Source organism: Panthera tigris, chromosome B3 (genome assembly GCF_018350195.1).
Source record: "Panthera tigris isolate Pti1 chromosome B3, P.tigris_Pti1_mat1.1, whole genome shotgun sequence".
NCBI lineage: Eukaryota > Metazoa > Chordata > Mammalia > Carnivora > Felidae > Panthera > Panthera tigris.
The window spans coordinates 107529792-107549355 of NC_056665.1; the positions used below are offsets into that span (position 1 = coordinate 107529792).

General features: G+C 45.8%; 1 protein-coding gene across 1 annotated transcript in view; it reads left to right on the forward strand.

Moving 5' to 3' along the window:
* PRKCH (protein kinase C eta) overlaps positions 1 to 19564 on the forward strand; it is a 231866-nt gene that overhangs the window by 126721 nt on the left and 85581 nt on the right. The window contains exons 5-9 of the mRNA XM_015543305.2: positions 922 to 1010; positions 2353 to 2482; positions 4658 to 4785; positions 7638 to 7781; positions 7943 to 8116. Coding sequence (XP_015398791.2) covers positions 922 to 1010; positions 2353 to 2482; positions 4658 to 4785; positions 7638 to 7781; positions 7943 to 8116 — 665 coding nt within the window. The remainder of the gene's footprint in view (positions 1 to 921; positions 1011 to 2352; positions 2483 to 4657; positions 4786 to 7637; positions 7782 to 7942; positions 8117 to 19564) is intronic.

Consider the following 19564-nt stretch of genomic DNA (forward strand, 5'->3'; position numbering starts at 1 on the left):
AATAACATGTATATTCATACAGCTTCATTGCAGATTGTTCATCTTTTAATGGCAAACTGAATTCTGTCTGCACTGTGTCAGTATCCAGATGAAAATGGAAAAAAAAGTTATTCAGGAGTTCTAAGTGTTTAAATAGTTGACTGAGTCATCCTGCAAATATTTGATGAGTGTCTACTTTGTTTGAGGCATCATGCTGCCCAGGAATTCTAAGGGTTATAGAGGCTATATGTGGAAGATTTGAAATGACAGGCAAGCTAAGGGTTGTAGAGATTTGAGGAGACAGAGATGGTTTAGTCTCTCTAGAAGGGGAGCCAGGGATAGTATATTTTAACGGAAGAGACATTTTTTAAGTCATTGTCTTGATACAAACTTAAGATTTAGTTAGGCGGTAGGCAAAGAGGATATCCTAGGGATTAAGCAGGACACGGTCAGTGTGCAGGGAGGGCGAAGCCTGCTCCAGGAAGAGCAGCTAGTCTAGTTTCTATTGGAACAAAGAGCTCCCATAGAAGAAAGGTAACAAGTAAGTTGGCTAGCTTCTGGAGGGCCTGACACTTGGCCGGGAAATTTGAACTCTACTCATGGGCAGTGAGAAGCCATTGAAGGTTTAGATCATGGGGCAAGGTGACCAGAATTATACTGTGAGAGGATTCCTGTGGGGGTGAGTGTGGGATCAAAGCCAGAAAGGACGAAATAAGCTCAGGACTTGAGTGCAAATAGTTTGAGTGTGAGCAAAGGCATGAGTTAGGTTGATAGTAAAGATGATGGGAAGGACGGGTGTGCTGGCTGCCATCATGTGGGCCAGATACCCACATCAAGTCAGCTTGCAGCCCTTGTTGACGCGGTGCAGCCCTTGTTGACTCGACTGTAACTGGTAGACCGTCAGCCTCCGATGAATGTGTAATTGTGGGCTTAATTTCCTAGTGTGCACCTGTGTCGTCCATAAGCGCTGCCATCACCTAATTGTTACGGCCTGCACTTGCCAAAATAATATTAACAAAGTGGATTCAAAGGTAAGAAGATAGCAGTTTGCTAATTAAGTGCCTGCATAAGCTCACGTGCATGCTTCTCGCTCTCTTTTTTTTTCTCACTCCCTCCTCTTTCCACTTCCCTTCCACGCTCTTTGAAGCTGATGGTGGTATCAGAATTGAATTTTCTCTTTTTTATATTATGGTATTTTTAATTCTATGCTTGTGTGGTTTGACCTGTCCTTGAGTTGATCCCACTTAGTGATCAGCTGGTTACAAGCTCTCAGGATCAATTTTGCTAATTCAGAGAGAGTTTTTGGACGACTGACCGAAAAGATCCCTGAGTTTGGCATCACATGACCAGGAGTTGATGTGGAATCCAGCCTCTGCTAGTTAGCTTCTCTCTTAGCTCAGTCTTAAAAATGGGATTCATATTTCCTTCACACAGTTTTTGTGAGTGTTAAGCAGGATAGAATTGATGTGATGAGTATTTGTTAACTGTAAATTGTGCTTTCTCAATAAGGCGACCATTAGCCTCCTCCATTGTCTTCCCAAATATCAGGGAGGATGCATTTCTGTATATAAATGCCTGATCCTCATTCTTGTAACTTGTATTGTGTTCAGCTAGGGTAGGCACATTCCAGATTCTGGAGCTGGAAAGCAGATGGAATATTGCTGACAATCAGTGGATTTACAGATGCACTGGAGAGTCTGACTTTGAAACTCAATGATGCCCTACAGCACACATACAGCACATATATCACCCATTAGCACATATAGCACACACATAGTACACATATAGCATGTGCCTGGTCTGATTATTTGCTGGAATCAGTTTGTAAGATTAAAGCAGGACCTTTGCCCTCGGATTGTCACAACGCAAATGCCAGGCAAAGGCTGGAAGGGCTGAGGAAGCCACTTGAATGTCCCCTGGAATGAATCCCTTCTGCAGTTTCATGCTCCCTGGGTGCTGCCTTCTCCCCTCTGCCCCCCACAATATCTGGAAAAACTCCTGGTAATAACAAGTGGATATAGTCTATAAAAGACCTGTTCAATCCTGAAGCTAAGAGGCTCTAGGAAATAGATATGGGTGTGGGGGAGTTGGCAGGGAGAGATATACAGCCTGAATATAAAAGATGATAAAATGGTTTTAATTTCTACTTATCTTCCCAAAGGGTGAACAATCTAATGCTCACTACACCCTTTCTGTTGAGTCTTGTTTACTAGAAAATTGCACAGTCTGGTGAGTAAGGCCTGAGTACAGTGAAATGATATACCCAGCTCAGGTGTCACGGTAACGCTTTGCACTTGGGGGGCTCCTGTTACATCTACGTGAAAGGTGTTGGCCTGGAATGCTAGCTCCTGTCCTTCTGTTCCCTTTTTACAGATTGCTGAACAGAGGTTCGGAATCAACATCCCGCACAAATTCAGCGTCCACAACTACAAAGTGCCAACGTTCTGCGATCACTGTGGCTCCCTGCTCTGGGGGATAATGCGACAAGGACTTCAGTGTAAAAGTGAGATGCTGGGCTGCCACATGCCCACTTCATGAGGTCACCATGCCGCAAGCTTTCGGAATTCTATAGGTTCCGATTCTGACCTAGGACCGGTGGTTTTGGATACTTTGTAAATTAAATCTTACCGGTTCTATATGTATGTGTCCCTTGTCAGGCATGTAAAAAGAGCTACATCTGGTTTTAAGAGTTCCTAACTGTAGATTTAGTCAGTTGTGAAATTCAGTGTTCTGTCTAGCTGGCTGTCATCTGTTTAGTGCCGAGTGCCTGCTAATTGTTGTGTATTTGGAAAAGGGGGGGAAATGGGATCTTGGTCAGAAATAGAAGACAGTAGGAGGCAAGGTGCCCAAAAAAGAGAGGCTTGAGTTGAGTAAGAACAGGCAGGAGAGTAGGTCTAGTGCCTTTACCAGAAATAAGCAAGAATTGAGTAAAAGTACAAGGAGACCTGCCCTGAGTCTTCTCGAAGAGATTGATAGAGATTGGAGAGGTATGGGGTGTGAAGGATGCTTAAACTTCAGCCACGGACTTGCACCTCACTAACTATGCCCAGTGGAGCCCGAGTTTGGAGCTTTTGCTGTAGCGAAGGGTCTGGGATTAAGGGCCGATTCCTGTCCTGCGAGGAGTTGGGAAGCTGTTGGCCTTGAGTTATCTCCCACTGGGTGTTGCGGTAACAATATGGCCATCCTGGGATGCAGTCCCATGCTGAAATACAAATGAATGTCAGCCTTAAGCTTTAGATAAATCCTGAGTGACTGGGGGAGGCAGAGTTGGTATCATTGCAGCTGGACGACTTCCATCTATTGCCTGGACTTACAAAGCCCGCTTCTGTCGACAGAAAGGGACTAGTCACTTGTCTTTACGAAAGACAAATTCTGTAATCTCATTAGAACTTCACTTAATAATTCTTTTTTCCTAGATATATTAAATAATTAGTTTTGAACCAAAACAGCAACCAGCTCATGTGTAGTTTCAGTTCTGGCCTTGCTGGGTCTTAACCTGGAAGGTCTCCCCCGGTGTGGGTTTCCAATGCAAAAGTCACTTTCTGCTTTTGTATGGTTGTTGCTGACAATGCAGAGCCATGTGTGGGGCTCATCTGCGTTGTCCTTGCCCCCTGAGGCCAGAGGGTAGCACACCTGTAGCGATCCATCGCCTATAATTTTTGCTTTTCTTGTCACCTGGTTCTTCAGAAAGGGCACATGAAGCTAATGAGGCTTCAGCCTCAGGCTCCCTCCCTTGCAAAGGTGTCTTCCAGAGCTCCACTCGATTGGATATTCTTTTTCTTAAAGAGGGGCACCCTAAATTACACAAATGCAGACCCCACAAAACCTGGATCTGTGCACGCTTCCAAAGATAGGTTGACCCTCCAGGCATCTGCTGCTTACTGTTCCATTCGTACCTCCCGTCAGCAGTGCCCATGGAAAGAAACTGACGGAACTTTCTTTCTGCTGATTAAACCTTGGGTCCTTCATCCTCCCGAGTCAGTTTCCTGTGCACCAGGAACTTAGCTTGCTTCTGTCTTCTTCCAACTGCCATTTACTTTGACCTTTAAAAAAGTTGCTTTTCTCCCCCACGAAGTAGTTAGAACCACAGGCTGAGAGTGCCGAGAAGCACAGCCCCCACAGGATGCTGTGTCCTGTGCTGCGAGGGCTACCCAACCACAACAGTACTCGGAAAGAAAGCTTTACTTAGAGGTTTTTCTCTCAGAAACACCATCTCCATCCTGTTTGAACAGTGCTCTATAATGTGGCCTTTAGATTGCTACCTTTTATTGAGCAATACAAAGAAAAGCATAAAGTCCGTTGGCATGGTTCCTTGTTAGTTCCTTGAATTGTCACTGTGATGAACATTTTGATTTCTGTATTGAATCATGCTTGTCAATCGGCCATGCCTAGTACACATGATTTAGGTGAATGTCTTTCATCAAGTCACAGTGGAAAGAAATGGATTTGAAATTTATTTTTCATTCAGTGTGCCAGACTTCCCGCTTCTGCACAAAGCAGACACAGAGAAAGTGTCAGGGATTGTTTTGAGAGCAAGTTCAGTTTTATGAGAAGATGGCGTTGCTCAGCCCGTAGAATTCCTCTGTCATCATCTTTCAGGTTGTTAAAGTTGTTTTTTGCGGCACGTGTTGGCTTGGCTCCTTCCTGAATGTGGATTCCCTTCTCCTCTCCCTTCTAGTATGTAAGATGAATGTCCACATTCGATGCCAGGCAAACGTGGCCCCTAACTGTGGGGTGAACGCGGTGGAGCTCGCCAAGACCCTGGCCGGGATGGGCCTCCAGCCCGGAAATATTTCTCCAACCTCGGTGAGACTTTGCTTTTTTCACTGTATTGTAATTAGAAGTTGCTCAGATGCAGTGAGTCCGAATGAGGGAATGTGGCGTAATCAAAGTTCCTAATGTCAGCAAGCATATTTGCAGATTTATTGTATTTTTAAAGAGCATTTTGGTCCACAAAAAGAAGATTCTTTATACAATTATATGACAAGAAATGACAAGCAGGAAGCAGAAGGATTTTTTTTTTTTTTTTTTTTTTTTTAATTAGCTTCCTGTCAGTGTGGTCTGATGAAACCCTGGAATCCAGGGCCCTGGGTTATCCTCTTAGCTCTCAGCTGGGGCCCTGGCGGCACAGTTGACCAGCAACTGTGGGCCTCAGCTTCCTCTTCTCTAAAGGGGTTGAACTTGAAGATTCTCCACCGCGCTGGAGTCTAGCTGTTCTGCAGTTTTTGTTTATGGATTGTGAATTTATCTCTCAAACTCAGCGACAAACAGGAGTTCCTTCCTCTCGGCTCTTGGGAGTGGGTGGAGTTGGTCAGTTGCTGTGGACATGTTTTGTCTTGCAGCCTCCCTGAGTGACCTCCTTGCTCTTGACCGTTAGAGCCTCGACCACTTCCCAGGCCCAAGTGCTTTTGCTGCCTTCCTGGCTGGGTCTGCAGACTGCTGGGAAAGAGCCGTGGCTACTGCTGTGATTTGTGAAAGGTGTAGCTTGATATCCGGTTTAGGAAAACTTTAGAGTTAACTGTTAAATATCTCTGGGTGCTTAGGAAGAGAAGCACAATCACAGTCAAGTTCTTGGTTACCCAGAAAATGTCCGTACTCACCATCCCATTTCCTTATTACTAGTAGATTAGGGCCTTGGACAGACATCGTATTCCTTTATTTCAGGAAAGTGTTAGCAAAGTCTAATGTCTAGCTTATGGAGAGACAGGCAGGATGCTAATACCATGAGGGGTATTTCTAATGCATGAGACAGCTGTTCCCGAAGGGCATAGGTTAAGGATTTCAGCTTGTACTAGGGCTCCTAAAATGTAATGAGAATAAGATAGACCATGTGGCAAAACCTCTTGAGTGGGCAATGTCATTTGTCATTTGAACCAACTATCTTTGATATTCTATTTGAAAGTGGAAAAAACAAAATTACCTGTTGTTTGACAGCAAAGCATGAAAAGAACCTTAAGTCTATCAAAAGAGAAGAATGGGTTAAAAAAAAAAAAAAAAGATGGAGAAATACTGGCTTAGAGTTTTCTGGCCAGTACCAGCCCAACCAGGAGAAGTATTTAAGTGGAGGAAGTGAGATTCATGCTGGTAAAATTTTTCTGTCTTTGAAATATTTATGAGCAGAGACCTGGAGGAGAAACTATTAAAAACAATTGGATTTTTCAGTCTGTCCATTTGATAATCTGTAATCACTGTTTTACTGGGGCGAGCAAGTAAAATCCTTGTAGCTTCAAGCAGTTGCACAGTTGTTTGTGGGAAACATTGCTTAGAAGTCGCTCCAGATGAGCTGGGGTTTTTTAGCTGAATAGGTCAAAAGCTACAGAGTGTTAGACTTCTCATCTGGTGTCTGGTGGCAGCTTATCTTCTAAGTGTCCCGAGATGGACACCTGTGTGTCACTTTGCCTTTAGGTAGCTCCCTCACTGTGGCAGGGCTTGTTCCTGGGGCTGAGTTACCCACTGAGGAGGCCACAGCTATTTCTGGTTCAATATGGTGACAGTGGAGCTCTCAGTGTGCTGGTGGTCAGCTTTTGTAGAGGGCAAGTTGGCTGTGTATCAGAAGTCTTCCAAATTAACATTTGGGCCCTAAAGATTCCATTTCTGGAAAGTCATCTTAAGAAAATAGATGATGATCGTGATCATGATGATAATAACAGCAGCTCAGCTTGTGTTTTAAACAGGCCGGGCACCGGTCTAAGTGCTTTATACACATTTATTCATTTCTCATAATAATTTGCATTCCAGTAGCAGGGGAATTAATGAATAAACTGTGATGCATCCATAAAACAGAGTATCGAACAGCCCTTAAAACTCGTGTTCTTGGGGCGCCTGGGTGGCTCAGTCGGTTGAGCGTCCGACTTCGGCTCAGGTCACTATCTCGCGGTCCGTGAGTTCAAGCCCTGCGTCGGGCTCTGTGCTGACCGCTCGGAGCCTGGAGCCTGTTTAGGATTCTGTGTCTCCCTCTCTCTCTGACCCTCCCCCGTTCATGCTCTGTCTCTCTCTGTCTCAAAAATAAATAAACGTTAAAAAAAAAAATCTTAAAAAAAAAAAAAAGAAAATTTGTAAAAAAAAAAAAAAAAAACTCGTGTTCTTGAAGGATATAGAAAATACACATGACAAAGTGTTAAATAAAAATGTGTGTTATGAAACAACAATTTTATTATATTTTTAAAAACTAATCAAGTGTAAATAAAGATGGGTATGTGTGTATGTGTAATTGCTTTTATTTTCTATTTTTGGAGGGGGGAGCTAATGAAATTAGCAGTGTTTAAAATTTTATCCTTCATTATTCTAGTTTTACATTAATTTTTATTGAATGAAATGGACACCAGGTGGCGCTCTTGGATCCTGAGCATCCTCTAGAAAGCCGTCACACCAGACTAAGGCATTTGTGCTTCATACACTCCCATTCGGGCTCAAACTGAAACTCTCAGTGGCTTAGATATGTTTTTAAATTATTCTTTCCTAAATGTAGTCCGCACACATCGGGAGCTGGTACTGAAGTAGTTTCGCATGGCAGAACCTGATAATGTGTCAAGCTGAATTGATCTTTCCCCACCTGTTGTGTCGAGGGTTGAGGCAGCCAGTAACGTCTTCTGCATCCATAAATGCTTCATGCACCTGCCACGACTTCTGACTCCATGTTTTCCTACTCTTCCTTGCAGAAGCTCGTTTCCAGGTCGACTCTAAGACGACAGGGAAGGGAAAGCACCAAAGAAGGAAATGGGATCGGGGTTAACTCTTCCAGCCGACTTGGTATCGACAACTTTGAGTTCATCCGAGTGTTGGGGAAGGGGAGTTTCGGGAAGGTGAGTCATGGCTTTAGGTGTCCGGGTTAAAGTAAGCATGTTTGAGTGTGCGTGTGTGTATACACACGCATACTTCCCGAGTGCCGGGAAGTGTGTGTTCCCACACCCTCGGAGCCTCAAGAGTTCTCACGCCTGTGCTCCATCCTCCCACGCTGCCGTAGGTGATGCTGGCAAGAATAAAAGAAACAGGAGACCTCTATGCCGTGAAGGTGTTGAAGAAGGATGTGATCCTGCAGGATGACGATGTGGAATGCACAATGACAGAAAAAAGGATCCTGTCCTTGGCTCGCAATCACCCCTTCCTCACTCAGTTGTTCTGCTGCTTTCAAACGCCTGTAAGTAGGACTCACACGCATCACCTCAATGCCCTCCTTTCTTAAAGAGTTCAGATGTTAAAGGTTTCATAAAGAAGTGCATCAGACTTTAGAGGGATGAACTCCCATTCTAGGCTCTGTGAAGGAGCTTGGGTTTTAGTTCTGAGAGCAAATGGAAGAAATTTAGCAGACGAATGACAGATCAGGTTGTATTTTTTAACTATAAAAAAGATAACTTTCTGCAAGTGGTAATAGAAGCATCCTTTAATTATCTGTGTCCTTCCTCTGAAGGAAACTGTTATTACTGATTTCATTATGTACCTTTCCAGAGAATTTGTTGCACAGGAAAGCATACACCCACACTACATATATGTATCTGTATTTTTTAAAAACACAAATGGTAAGGATACTTTGCTCACTGGGAGATCATGACATGAGCCAAAGTTGGATGATTAACCTGCTGAGCCACCCATGTGCCCCTCCAGCTGCCTTATTTTTAAAATAACTGCAGAGTGGGGTGCTTGGGTGGCTCAGTGGGTTACGTGTCTGACTTCGGCTCAGGTCATGATCTCGCGGTCCGTGAGTTCGAGCCCTGCATCGGGCTCTGTGCTGACAGTTCAGAGCCTGGAGCCTGCTTCAGATTCTGCATCTCCCTCTCTCTCTGCCCTTCCCCTGCTCACACTGTTTCTCTCTCAAAAATAAAAAACATTAAAAAAAATTTTTTTTAATAGTTGCATAGTATTCCAAGGCCAGGACATAATTTATATAACTTGTTTCCTATTGTTATACATTTAGATTGTGCCTAGCATTTTTATTCCAATCAATGTGGCAGTGAGCCCCCTTGTACTTTTATCTTTACATATTGTTCTTTTATTTCTGTATGACATACTATTAGCAGTGGTATTGTTTGGGCAGTGGTATGTGCATTTAAAATTTTGACTGAGTCCAATTGGCCTTCTTCCCCATAGTAGTTCAAGATAGCTAACATTTTAACACCTGTATACCAGGCACTGTTCTAAGTGTCTATGAACATTGTCTCACTTAATCCTTAGAGTAGGCCTGTGAAGTGAGTTCTGTTAACACCACTCCCATTTTTCCAGAGAAGGAGACTGAGGCCCAAAGAAATTTAGCTTCCAAGAGATGGAGGTTTTGACACTGGGCAGCCTGACTCTAGAGCCCAGGCTCTTATCTCTTGCTTGCCCTATTTTTAAATGTACACTTTGAAGCCATGCGTGAGGCCTCTTTCCCCCGTTGTCCCATCGCACCATGTAGCCTATCATTTTGATGATCAGAGAGATTTACAAAATGGTTTCTTCAGAGTCCTAATTGGCATTTCTGGAACTGTGAGTGAGGCTGAACATTCATTCGCAGATGTGTAAGGATCACTTGTGTTTAAATACGTTGACCCTGTGCAGCCTGGAGAAGGTGGGGGTGGCAGGCAAGCCTAGGAGCTGGGAGACAGGATGTATGAAGAGTGTGTACTCTCATGCCAGCCAAGCATACTGAAAGTTGCTGGGGAGTCAGTTAATGCTCCTTCCTCTCATGGTCTGCACTCAAGGAGGCCACACCCTGCTCACCTCATGGTCCGTGGTTCAGTAAAACAGCCCCGGAGCCCGCACTGCCCCTGCTGCCCTGCCTGATTCTGGGCTGCCCATTCCTGGGTTCCTTGGATGCTCGTTATGCTCATCCTCTTCGCTTCCTGGAGAAGCCTTGAAATTCTATTTCCTGTGCTCTGTGCTTTGCCTACACAAAGCCCTCCTCACCTCTCCCATCCAGCGATTATCGCAGAGGGGAATAGGGTGACAGCTCAGGCTTGAAAACAGCCTTGTCAAGAAGGATGGTATCATTTGATGGATACCAGTTGTCTGCCTGCATTTCAGGCTTGAGCCTCAGGCTTCTACCGTGAATCACACAGCCAAACAGGGCTACACTCAGATCATCTTTCCATGGCCTGAGCCAAAGAGTGGATGGTTTTCTATGATATTGAGTTAGATGATCTAAACTGGCTGATAACCTTTGAATCAGACAGTTGACAGGCAGGTAGTGAACTTAGTCTGGTGGAGCAGTGGCCATTATTTAAAGTTACTCTAATGAAAAAACAAAGAAGTGTCTCACGCTCAACTCCAGGGGACTTCTGCCTGCCAAAGGAGATCCCCATGATTCTATAGAAGCCGTCAGAAGTCTCACCACAATTAGATTGTGTTATGGTAGAGTAGAACAAGAAATAAGCCTGGAACACACTGAGAGCCCAGTGAAAATAGCATGAAGAGTGCATAATTTTCTGGAAAAATATAAATTATACAATATAACAAATTATTGGTGGCCACACCGAATTTCTACAATGTTCAGCAGGTGAAATCTTAAGCATTGGCGGTTTATTTTTCCTAGTGATAGTTTCATGTGTGGCCACGAGGTGGCAGTCGTTACCGCATGGTGATTTTATTTCTCCACCCGAGCTGAGAACCGACACAGGGGGTTAGAATTTGTGTTTTGCAGTAGATGTCTCCAAAGCAAAGGATAAAAGAAATTTTCCCCTGCCCTAAGTCTAGATGATAAAGGAGAGAGGACCGACTTAAAGAATGAACTGAACTTTCCTCATGCTGAGATAGAGATACACAATTTTTATTTTGCTGTAGTTTATTCCTTCTCTCCAGTTGGCAAGGTATTACACTCCTTACTATGCGTGGCATTTATTTGCTGTGTCTGTCAGAAATCCTCAGTAACTATCTCCATTTGCTGTTGAAAAAGATAACTGTAAAGAATAGAAGATGTTAATTACTATAAGGAATTGCAGCAGATTCGTTACATTTTAGCTACTCAGTTTGGCAGGTCATGGCCTCTAAAATGAGATGCTAATCTGTGTGTTATGCTGAACTGTTACCGTCAGCATTTAGAAGTGAGCCGAGGTGTGAGGTACTGGGGTCACATCCCAGCTGTCTACAAAGTATTGTCTCATTATAAAGACTGTAAGAGGGGTGCCTGGGAGGCTCGGTCAGTTAAGTGTCCGACTTCATCTCAGGTCATGATCTCACGGTTCGTGGGTTCAAGCCCTGTGTCAGGCTCTGTGCTGACAGCTCAAAGTCTGCTTCAGATTCTGCCTCCCTCTCTCTCTGCCCCTCCCCTGCTCACACTCTGTCTCTCTGTCTCTCTCTCTTTCTCAAAAATAAATAAACATTTAAAAAAAATTGAAAGACCCTTAGAGAACTCTTACTCTCTCCTGTCCATCCCTGTGGAATGAGTGTCCCTGGGGCCTAGAGAAAGGGAATAGGAAACTTGCAGAGGCAGAGGGTCGCTTAGACTGTAAGTAGGGAACATAAGGTTCACCTCTGGGTCGGGCTGACCCTGGAGCTGCCACTGTGCTCTGACCCATCAGCGCACATGTCATTGATTCAGCATCTGCCTAAGCACCTCCTGTCTGCCTTGGCTCCCCTCCAACCTGTTGCTATAGAAGCAGCATTGCCCTTGGAAGTGGAAGACCTGAGTTCTTCCAACTTTGTTTTCCTCTGAGTGGCTGAAGTCTACCTGAAAATTCTTCTGAGCTTTAAAGTTCTCATGGTTAAGATGAAAGAAGGATTGTGGTGAGGACCAAAGGAGAGAATGCAGAAATGCTTTGTACATGTGCAACACTATTCCAAAATGAGTAAGACTCATTGCTGTGATGACTGCCTCCTTCCTTACACCAAAGAAAAGTGTCCTGGGGCTTCCCAGGGGCCAGCATAGACCCCATATAGAGGGTATAGTAAACCCCTAATAGTAGGACTTTGGGAGCCACTCTAGTTCTTGGCAAACGCACAAAGGTCAATTTCAAATTGGTAGATAATTTATCAAGTTTGCTTCATAGGATTGTGTGCTCATAAATTACTGCCTCCAATTTTTTTCCTAATACTGCATGTTACTCACAAATACATAATTAAATTGCCATCCTCATACATTGGCGATAGCATAATTCCTAATAGTTTATGAATAATTTGATAATCTGGATCAAGACTCATAAAAGTATTTAAATTTTTTTATTTAATGTTTATTTTTGAGAGAGAGAGAGAGAGAGACAGAGTGTGAGCGGTGGAGGGGCAGACAGAGAAGGAGACAAAGATTCTGAAGCAAGCTCTAGGCTCTGAGCTGTCAGCACAGAGCCTGATGCGGGGCTCGAACCCACAAACCGCAAGATCATGACCTGAGCTGAAGTCGGATGCTCAACTGACTGAGCAACCCAGGTGCCCCCTCATAAAAATGTTTATACTCTGGGATCTGTTGGTTTTATTTCTGAAACTAGCCTAAGCAATAAAAATAAACGTTATATACAAAGACGTTTAAGTTTTCAGTGCACCATTTATAATAGGAAAATATTGGAACCAACTTGAGCATTCAGCAACAGGAATTTACTTAAATAATAAAATACTTAAATGTGATGAAGATTTTTCAGCTGGTAAAGAGATAATGAATATTAAGCTGTTGAATGACAACGTGTCATAAGCACCTAGCATGTATTATTTATTACTTACGCTTCTTACAACAGCCCTGTAAGATAGGTACAATTATTGTCTTCATTTTGCTGAATGGTAAAGTCCTGAGGACTTAAGTCCCTTGCTCAAAATCTAATATAGTAAATGGTGGAGCTAGGAAGTTAGAGCCCAGGAAATAATACAGAATTTATGATGATTGGTAGTGTATATCCACATCAGGATCTGCCCCAGACGGTGAATGGGCAAACCTAGCTCCTCCAAAAAGAGACAGGAAGGAAATTATGTGAAATAAACTACCAGGGATGGAATGAAGGTAGTGATGTGGCGGATGGTTTTTCTTCTTTGTTCTATTTTCTGATTTGGGTAATGTGACTGTATTTCTTTAACGTTGAGGGTGGGGGGGATGGGGGGTTGGGGGGGAGGGCCCTGTGGGGGTGCAGGCCTAGTGAACACTGCCTTCCCGACTCTTCCAGGTTCTATTCCCTTCACACTCCTTTCGTCTTCATCAGTGGCTCTGGTGTCAGCAGCTGAGCATCCTGGCATTTATGGCCCGGAATCCAGGCCTCCCCACCCCCATCCCCAGCTCCCAGGGGCTGTCCACTGGCTCTCCTCCTGGAGCCTCAGCTGAGTGTGAAGGGAGGAAAGAACAAAGACGGGGCAGTAGCAGGAGGGGGAGTGGCAAAGTAAATACTGGTCAGATGCCTTAGCCTTTGTTCAGAGACCCAGTTTATTGAAGCAAAAATTTCCATTTGGAAGACATAAGACACGCTGTGCCCGGTGCCCAAGAACTGCCTGTCCGTCATCCGCAGGACCCGGGCCCAGGTCAGAGAGACAAGCCACAGCAGAGCCTCTCTTTTTGGGGATTGCTCCAGTCTGTGTTTGCAACCTGCTGCGTTCAGGGGGGCCACAGGGTGCATGGTCCCTTCCTTCATGAGGACAGAAGCCCAATGCTCTCATTTTCTACCCCCACCCCTCCTTCACTTGTCAGTGTTTCCTCAGGACATCTGGGCTGCCGGGGAGGGCCCAGGGTGTCCGCCTGCACAGGTTGTCCACGAAGCAGTGCACCTGGAATGCTGGCAGGGACACAGCTTTGCATAAGAAGCCACTCCTCAAATATTGATCAACAAAGCAGAAATCCTCCTTCCCAAGGTTAAAGTGTCCGGGAAACTTGTGTGCTATATGCTGTCCGCTTACACAACTGGTACACAGTGATTTCCATGTACTTAAGTCACCCTTGAAATACGTTATGAAAACTGTCTGGCAACGTGAGTGCTTGGGGACATTATTCTCTCCCTTGCAGTTATACCGTTGTATGAAGTATTAGGAGTGTGTGTGTGAGAGAGAGAGACAGACAGACAGACAGATGAGATAGCAAGATAGTCACGTGGCTCTGGAAGGAATCTTCCAGAATTTTATCAGGCAGGTGGCTCCACTGCTGCCTTCAGTGTCAGAGCTCTGAGTTCTGCTGGCTTAACTAGTAGTCCCCTTGTTTTTAAGAAGATCCTTTCATTAGATTTTTTTTTCTGTATAAGCCCCTCCACCTGAAAATGTGTTTTTTGGTTTTTTTCTGTCAATGGACCCATTGGTGCAGAGAATGACCCTGCAGTTAGCTTCACGCATGTGGTGGGCGGGAAGCTGCAGCCTGCCCCAAAGCCCCACAGCCCTGCACGGCCCTGCTCGGCCCTGCACAGCCCCACAGCCCTGCATGGCCTTGCACAGCTCTGCTCAGCCCCATGGCCTTGCACAGCCTCACAGCCTTGCACAGCCCTGCACAGCCCTGCTCAACCCCACAGCCCTGCACGGCCCTACATAGCCTCACAGCCCTGCACAGCCCTGCACAGCCCTGCTCAACCCCCGCACAGCCCTGACTGCATTCCAGTCTCTCCAGCTCTTTTTCCCTTTCCTGAGTGTTTAGTGGGTATTTGGCGGCGGTCACCAGGCCTGTTTGTCTGCTGATCTGGGGCTAGCAACTGGCCTAAGGGAAGAGAAGGCACACTTAGCCCCAGGAGAAGCATTACCCATGGTGCCCTGAGTTACAGTGACATCCAGACGAGGGGCAGAGACCCTGTGAGGTGAGGAGAGGGGAAGGTGCAGCCAAAAGAGCTAGAAAGGACAAGGTTCTGAAGAGGCCTCTGTTAATGCCTTCAGATAGCTGGTCAATTCTTGGAGCCTGGAGGGTCCCAGTTTGGTAGAGGGGGTGGGCGAAGAAGAAATAGAGGCAGCAGCTACTGTTCATTGAGACTTTAGTGTGTGTTCTAGGTGCTCGTTCATTACCAGTGCCTGTACAATTGTGCATGTGGGCATTTCATAAATATCTGTTGAAGAAATATCTCATTTAATACCCTCAACAGTCCAGGGTGGTGTAGATACTATTATCTTCATTTTAAAGATCTGGAAACTGAGAGGTCCAGAGAGGTTAAATAATTTGCCCCCAAGCATACCACAAGCAAGAGTTAGACCATGGATTCTTAACCAGGTCATCTGGCTTAATACTCTATGCCGTTACTTTTAAAATACCTCAGATAGAAATGTCTCCTCCCTGGAATGTGTACAGCTGAGAAGAGTGTCATTAGGCAGGAATAAGGGCAGTTTTTCACAATACATAGTTTTGTAGCCTTTTATGAACCACCTAAGGATATTTCCCCTTATCTGTTTGGAACTAGGTTTCCTCCTTTCCCTGAGCAATGACGGCCACAAATACTATTTGGTCTGCTTATGGGTCATGTGTTAGAGTTTGCCTTTGGCTCAGATCGAAATAGAAAATGAGCCAGAACATGGTGTTTCCCAGTTGGGCATGTTCCCAGCTTATTAGTAGCGCTCCATCTGGGGACAAAACGCACACAGACCATCTCCAGACTCTGGGTTTGTGTGTGTGTGTGTGGGTGGGGGGGTCATTTGTGACCTTTGCTTCTGTCCTCTTGGGCTTTCTGTGGCCAAATGGGGCCATGAAAATGAATGGGGAAATAGGAGAATCTGAAGTTCGTGCTGTTCCTTTGGCTCTCCCTGCTCGGGTAGGACTGCCAGGGGACTTGGTGTGACAGAGGGGTTTGAAAGAGCTGGCGTGCTTCTCAATTCGAGGTCGTTGCGCTGTAACTGGCCTTGTTGTCACTAGCCATCACCCACCTGACAATCTGGAGATCATGTAGACCTGCCACTTCCATATTCGGTAAGCTGGTTCATGGATTGTGTGTAATTTCCCTCCGTGTGTCCAAGACTTGCCCTGGTCACAACGGGCCCTGTGCTTCCCTATGACTGTCCAAGCGTGGTGGTGTTAAGTGCTTTGTTGGACTTTTCCCTGACTGTGACTGGGAACCTGCCAGACTATAGATGCTCTGGCCCCCGCAGGGCCCTGTGTTGAAGCACTGGGCTTGAAGTGCCAGGGTTGGCTTCAAGGAGGAGAATACGATGGGCCTTTTGCCAAATAGTTCAGTGAAAAGTCTATCAGTTCAGGATCACGCTGACTGCTAGCAAGAGAAACAGTCCTTTGAATCCTCAGTCTGATTGGGAAGAGAGGATTCATGCACATGGAAAAGCGTACGGTAGAGAGCGTGGAGTAAACACAGTCATACTACAAAAGGAAAGGTAGCTGACAATGAACACTCCAGGGCGCCCAGGTGGCTCAGTCGGTTAAGCGTCTGACTTCGGCTCAGGTCATGATCTCCTGGCTCGTGAGTTCGAGCCCCGCGTTGGGCTCTCCGCCGTCAGCACAGAGCCCCTTCGGATCCTCTGTTCCCTCTCTCTCTCTACCACTCCCCCTCTCTCTACCCCCTCCCCTGCTTGGGTGAGCTCTCTCTCTCTCTCTCTCTTTCTCTCTCTCTCTCAAAAATAAACAAACATTAAAAAATTTTGAAAAAGAAAATGAACACTGAACCCCGGGGAAATCTTTCCTACGTCCTGCCAATCTTTCCTCAGAAATGTAACCAGAATGGCTACAAGGCTAAGTAACTAGCATCTGAGCTGTAAGCAACACCAAGGGGCGGCCTGCAGGTGTTTCCCTCGGAAGCTGGATTGAGTCCTACCAAGACTGGGGCATTCAGGCCAAGGCCTAAAGCTACACTCGTGAGTGGCTGGGGGGCGTCCACCCCGCCCTGATGACAGAACTGTGCAGCATGAAAACCTGACCACGGTTCACACGCAAACCATAGACTGCGATATATTCTAATTTTGAAACACTTGAGTTTTCTGTAACTACTTCATCACTCGTCAGTGCCCAGCTGTGTCCATCTTCCCTCAGTCCAACAACTGCCTATCCAGGGCCTCCCAACACAGAATCAGCCTTGTCTGTGCGGATAAACTTAGCTCAACTGCAAGTGTATCGAATTGCTGCTGGCCGGTGAGGCTAGAAGGTGTTTATTCAATCAGCAAATGTGCACTGAGTGCCTTCAGGGTTTCAGGCTCTGATGTTAGCCCTGAGGATGCCGGCAGTGAACAAAACAGACAACTCTGTTGGACAACAAAACAGACAACAGGCAACTCTGCCCTCATGGAGCTGAGGTTCTCCTGGGGAGTCCATGGGCCTGAATAGGCTGTTTATAATGTCAAATCAGCTGGCGACCCTCCTTGGTGGGTTGGTCACAGAAGCAGTTCTGGGATTTCCGTATAGCGTAAGCTCAGAGCAGCCATGTGCCTAGAAGAGAGTCTAAGGGACTTGTCTTTTTTTTTTTTTTTTCGAGTCTCGTTGGCGTATAACTAGTTTCGTTAGTTTCAGGTGCACAACATGGTTCGACAAGTTTGTATGTTATGCTGTGTTGGTGGGAATGTAAATTGGCACAGCCACTGTGGAAAACTGTACGGAGACGCCTCAAAAAATTAAAAATAGAAATGCCATATGGTCCAGTTAAGTCCGCTCTTGGGTATTTACCCAAAGAAAACGAAAACGCTAATTCAAAAAGATATGTGCCCCCTTATGTTTATTGCCGCGTTATCTACAATAGCCACGATAGGGCGCTTGTCTTGAAGCTACATTTGCATTTGAAGCACACTCCTGTTTTTTACCTGGGCACGGTGGATCTAGAACCTGGTGAAGATCCTGGGTGGCTCAAGCTGTCAGCGCGACCTCTGCTTGGCGATGGGTCCATTAGCACTGCTGGGCTTGGGGGCTCAAAGCAGGAGGCATAAGCGGAAGGGCAGCAGCCCAGTCCAGCCTGCTTCCTTGCTCCCCGCTGCCATTGTATGGTTATTCTCATCCCACTGGGGAAACCGGCCTCTTCACTGACAGTCCCTGCACAGGGCTGCCGAGACACCAGCCTCCCCCACGTTAACCCCGTGCCATCAAGACTGACTCTGCTGGTGTGCAGGGCTCTTCTTCACCCCCTTCCTGCCTTCTGTTGTCAGCTGATACCTTGGCTCACCAGCAGCCCTCCCTGCCTCTGCTGGAGGGCTTGGGCATGCCCAGTCTTCCCTTCGGGCCACCCAGGGAGTTCCTGTTTCCTTTCTGCGGAGGCATCCAACTTGTAGCTTATTTGTACTGCAAAAGAGCCTGCTGTATCTCCAGCTCACTCCTGCCTGCTTCTTGAGGATGTTTTGTAATGACTTACGGCTTCGGTGTCACGAAGGGATCCTTGGAGCTTTTCACAGAGTCTCTTAATTCCATTCTTATGGTGTATGAGATTTTAAACATTAAAAATGATGTAATATCGAATTCCCAACTAAAACACAGGGGGAAAGTCAGTCCAGCACAATTCCTCCCTTTCCCACAATGCATGCGGTTCCCTTCCTCAGCGGTGGACCTTGGGAAGCACCTTCGTCTGCTTCCTTGTGCTTCCTCTCTCCTCCTCACTCCCAGGGAGCCCTGAGCTATGATGACCTTGTGAAGTGGGGACTAGCAGCAAGCCCAGACCTTCTAAACCAGGGTCTATTTACCAGTGAGTGAAAGGCAGTTCAAAATGAGTCAGATACCACCACCAACGTCAGGAACAGATACGGCAGAGCTGACCTAGACACTGGCTAAAGTTCTTCTGGAAGCCTGTAGAATTGAGGGACTGATCATTAGATTTGTCCCTTTGTACTTGGGTTTCAGAACAGATAGGAAGCAGGAAGCTTGCTTCCACCTGGCTCAGAACTTTATCCCCACTACCCTGACCTTCACCCAACGGGCCAGACAGTTTTAACAATCGAATGTCTGGCGAATTTTCAAACTTCCTCGTAAAAAAACATTCACTTATTTGCATAGTGTCATGTCATTTTCCTGCTCCTGACATTTGGGGCAGGGTAATCTTTTCTTATGGGGGATTGTCCTACGCATTGTTGGATCAGAGGCATCCCTGGCCTGTGCTCACTGCATGTGAATAGCATCTCCCTAGTTGTCTCCAGATGTTGCCAGATGTCCCCTGGGTGGGGTGGGGGAAAGGAAACCACTGCCTTATATGAATATCAGGTGGTCTGTCCTAGATACAGGAAGTTAAATGGACTAGAAGATCACGTTAATCTTTACAGGGACCAAAGCAAAGTGTGTTAAATACTCCTCATCAAATTATAAGCATTTTTTTTTCTCTTCTGACTTTGAGACAGGCAAAGTTCTTGCTTGGGGGCCTGTAACAGTTCTCAGTGGCTGAACTGAGGCATTTGCTCAGTCTCGGGCCGTGGCTGGGAGGAAACTGGGTGCAAGCGTAGCGGGTCTGTTGAATGTGAGCCAGGGTTAGCACACTGCCAACAGCTCTGAACAGCAAAGCCTGCTGCGATAAGGCAGACGTATCAGAGCCTGGGGCGTCTAGGGAGCCAAAGATTAGCTCAGCGAGCATATATTTACAATGGCTTATATTTAAAAGCAAGAGATCAAAATAGCACAGCGTCTCTTGTTTTGGCATCGAATGATTTGCTTCCACTTTGCCATCAAGGTGTTGAATCAGTAACTTTTTATGAAAATCGTCTCCACCCTGAATCGCAAAGGGTGCCAGCCTATCTGTGAGTCAGACTCCCATCCCATGTGTGATGCGTATGACTGGGTTTTACAAGCAGAGATCATCAAAGCTTTAAGAAACATTTCTCAACCAGTGTAGAAAAATGT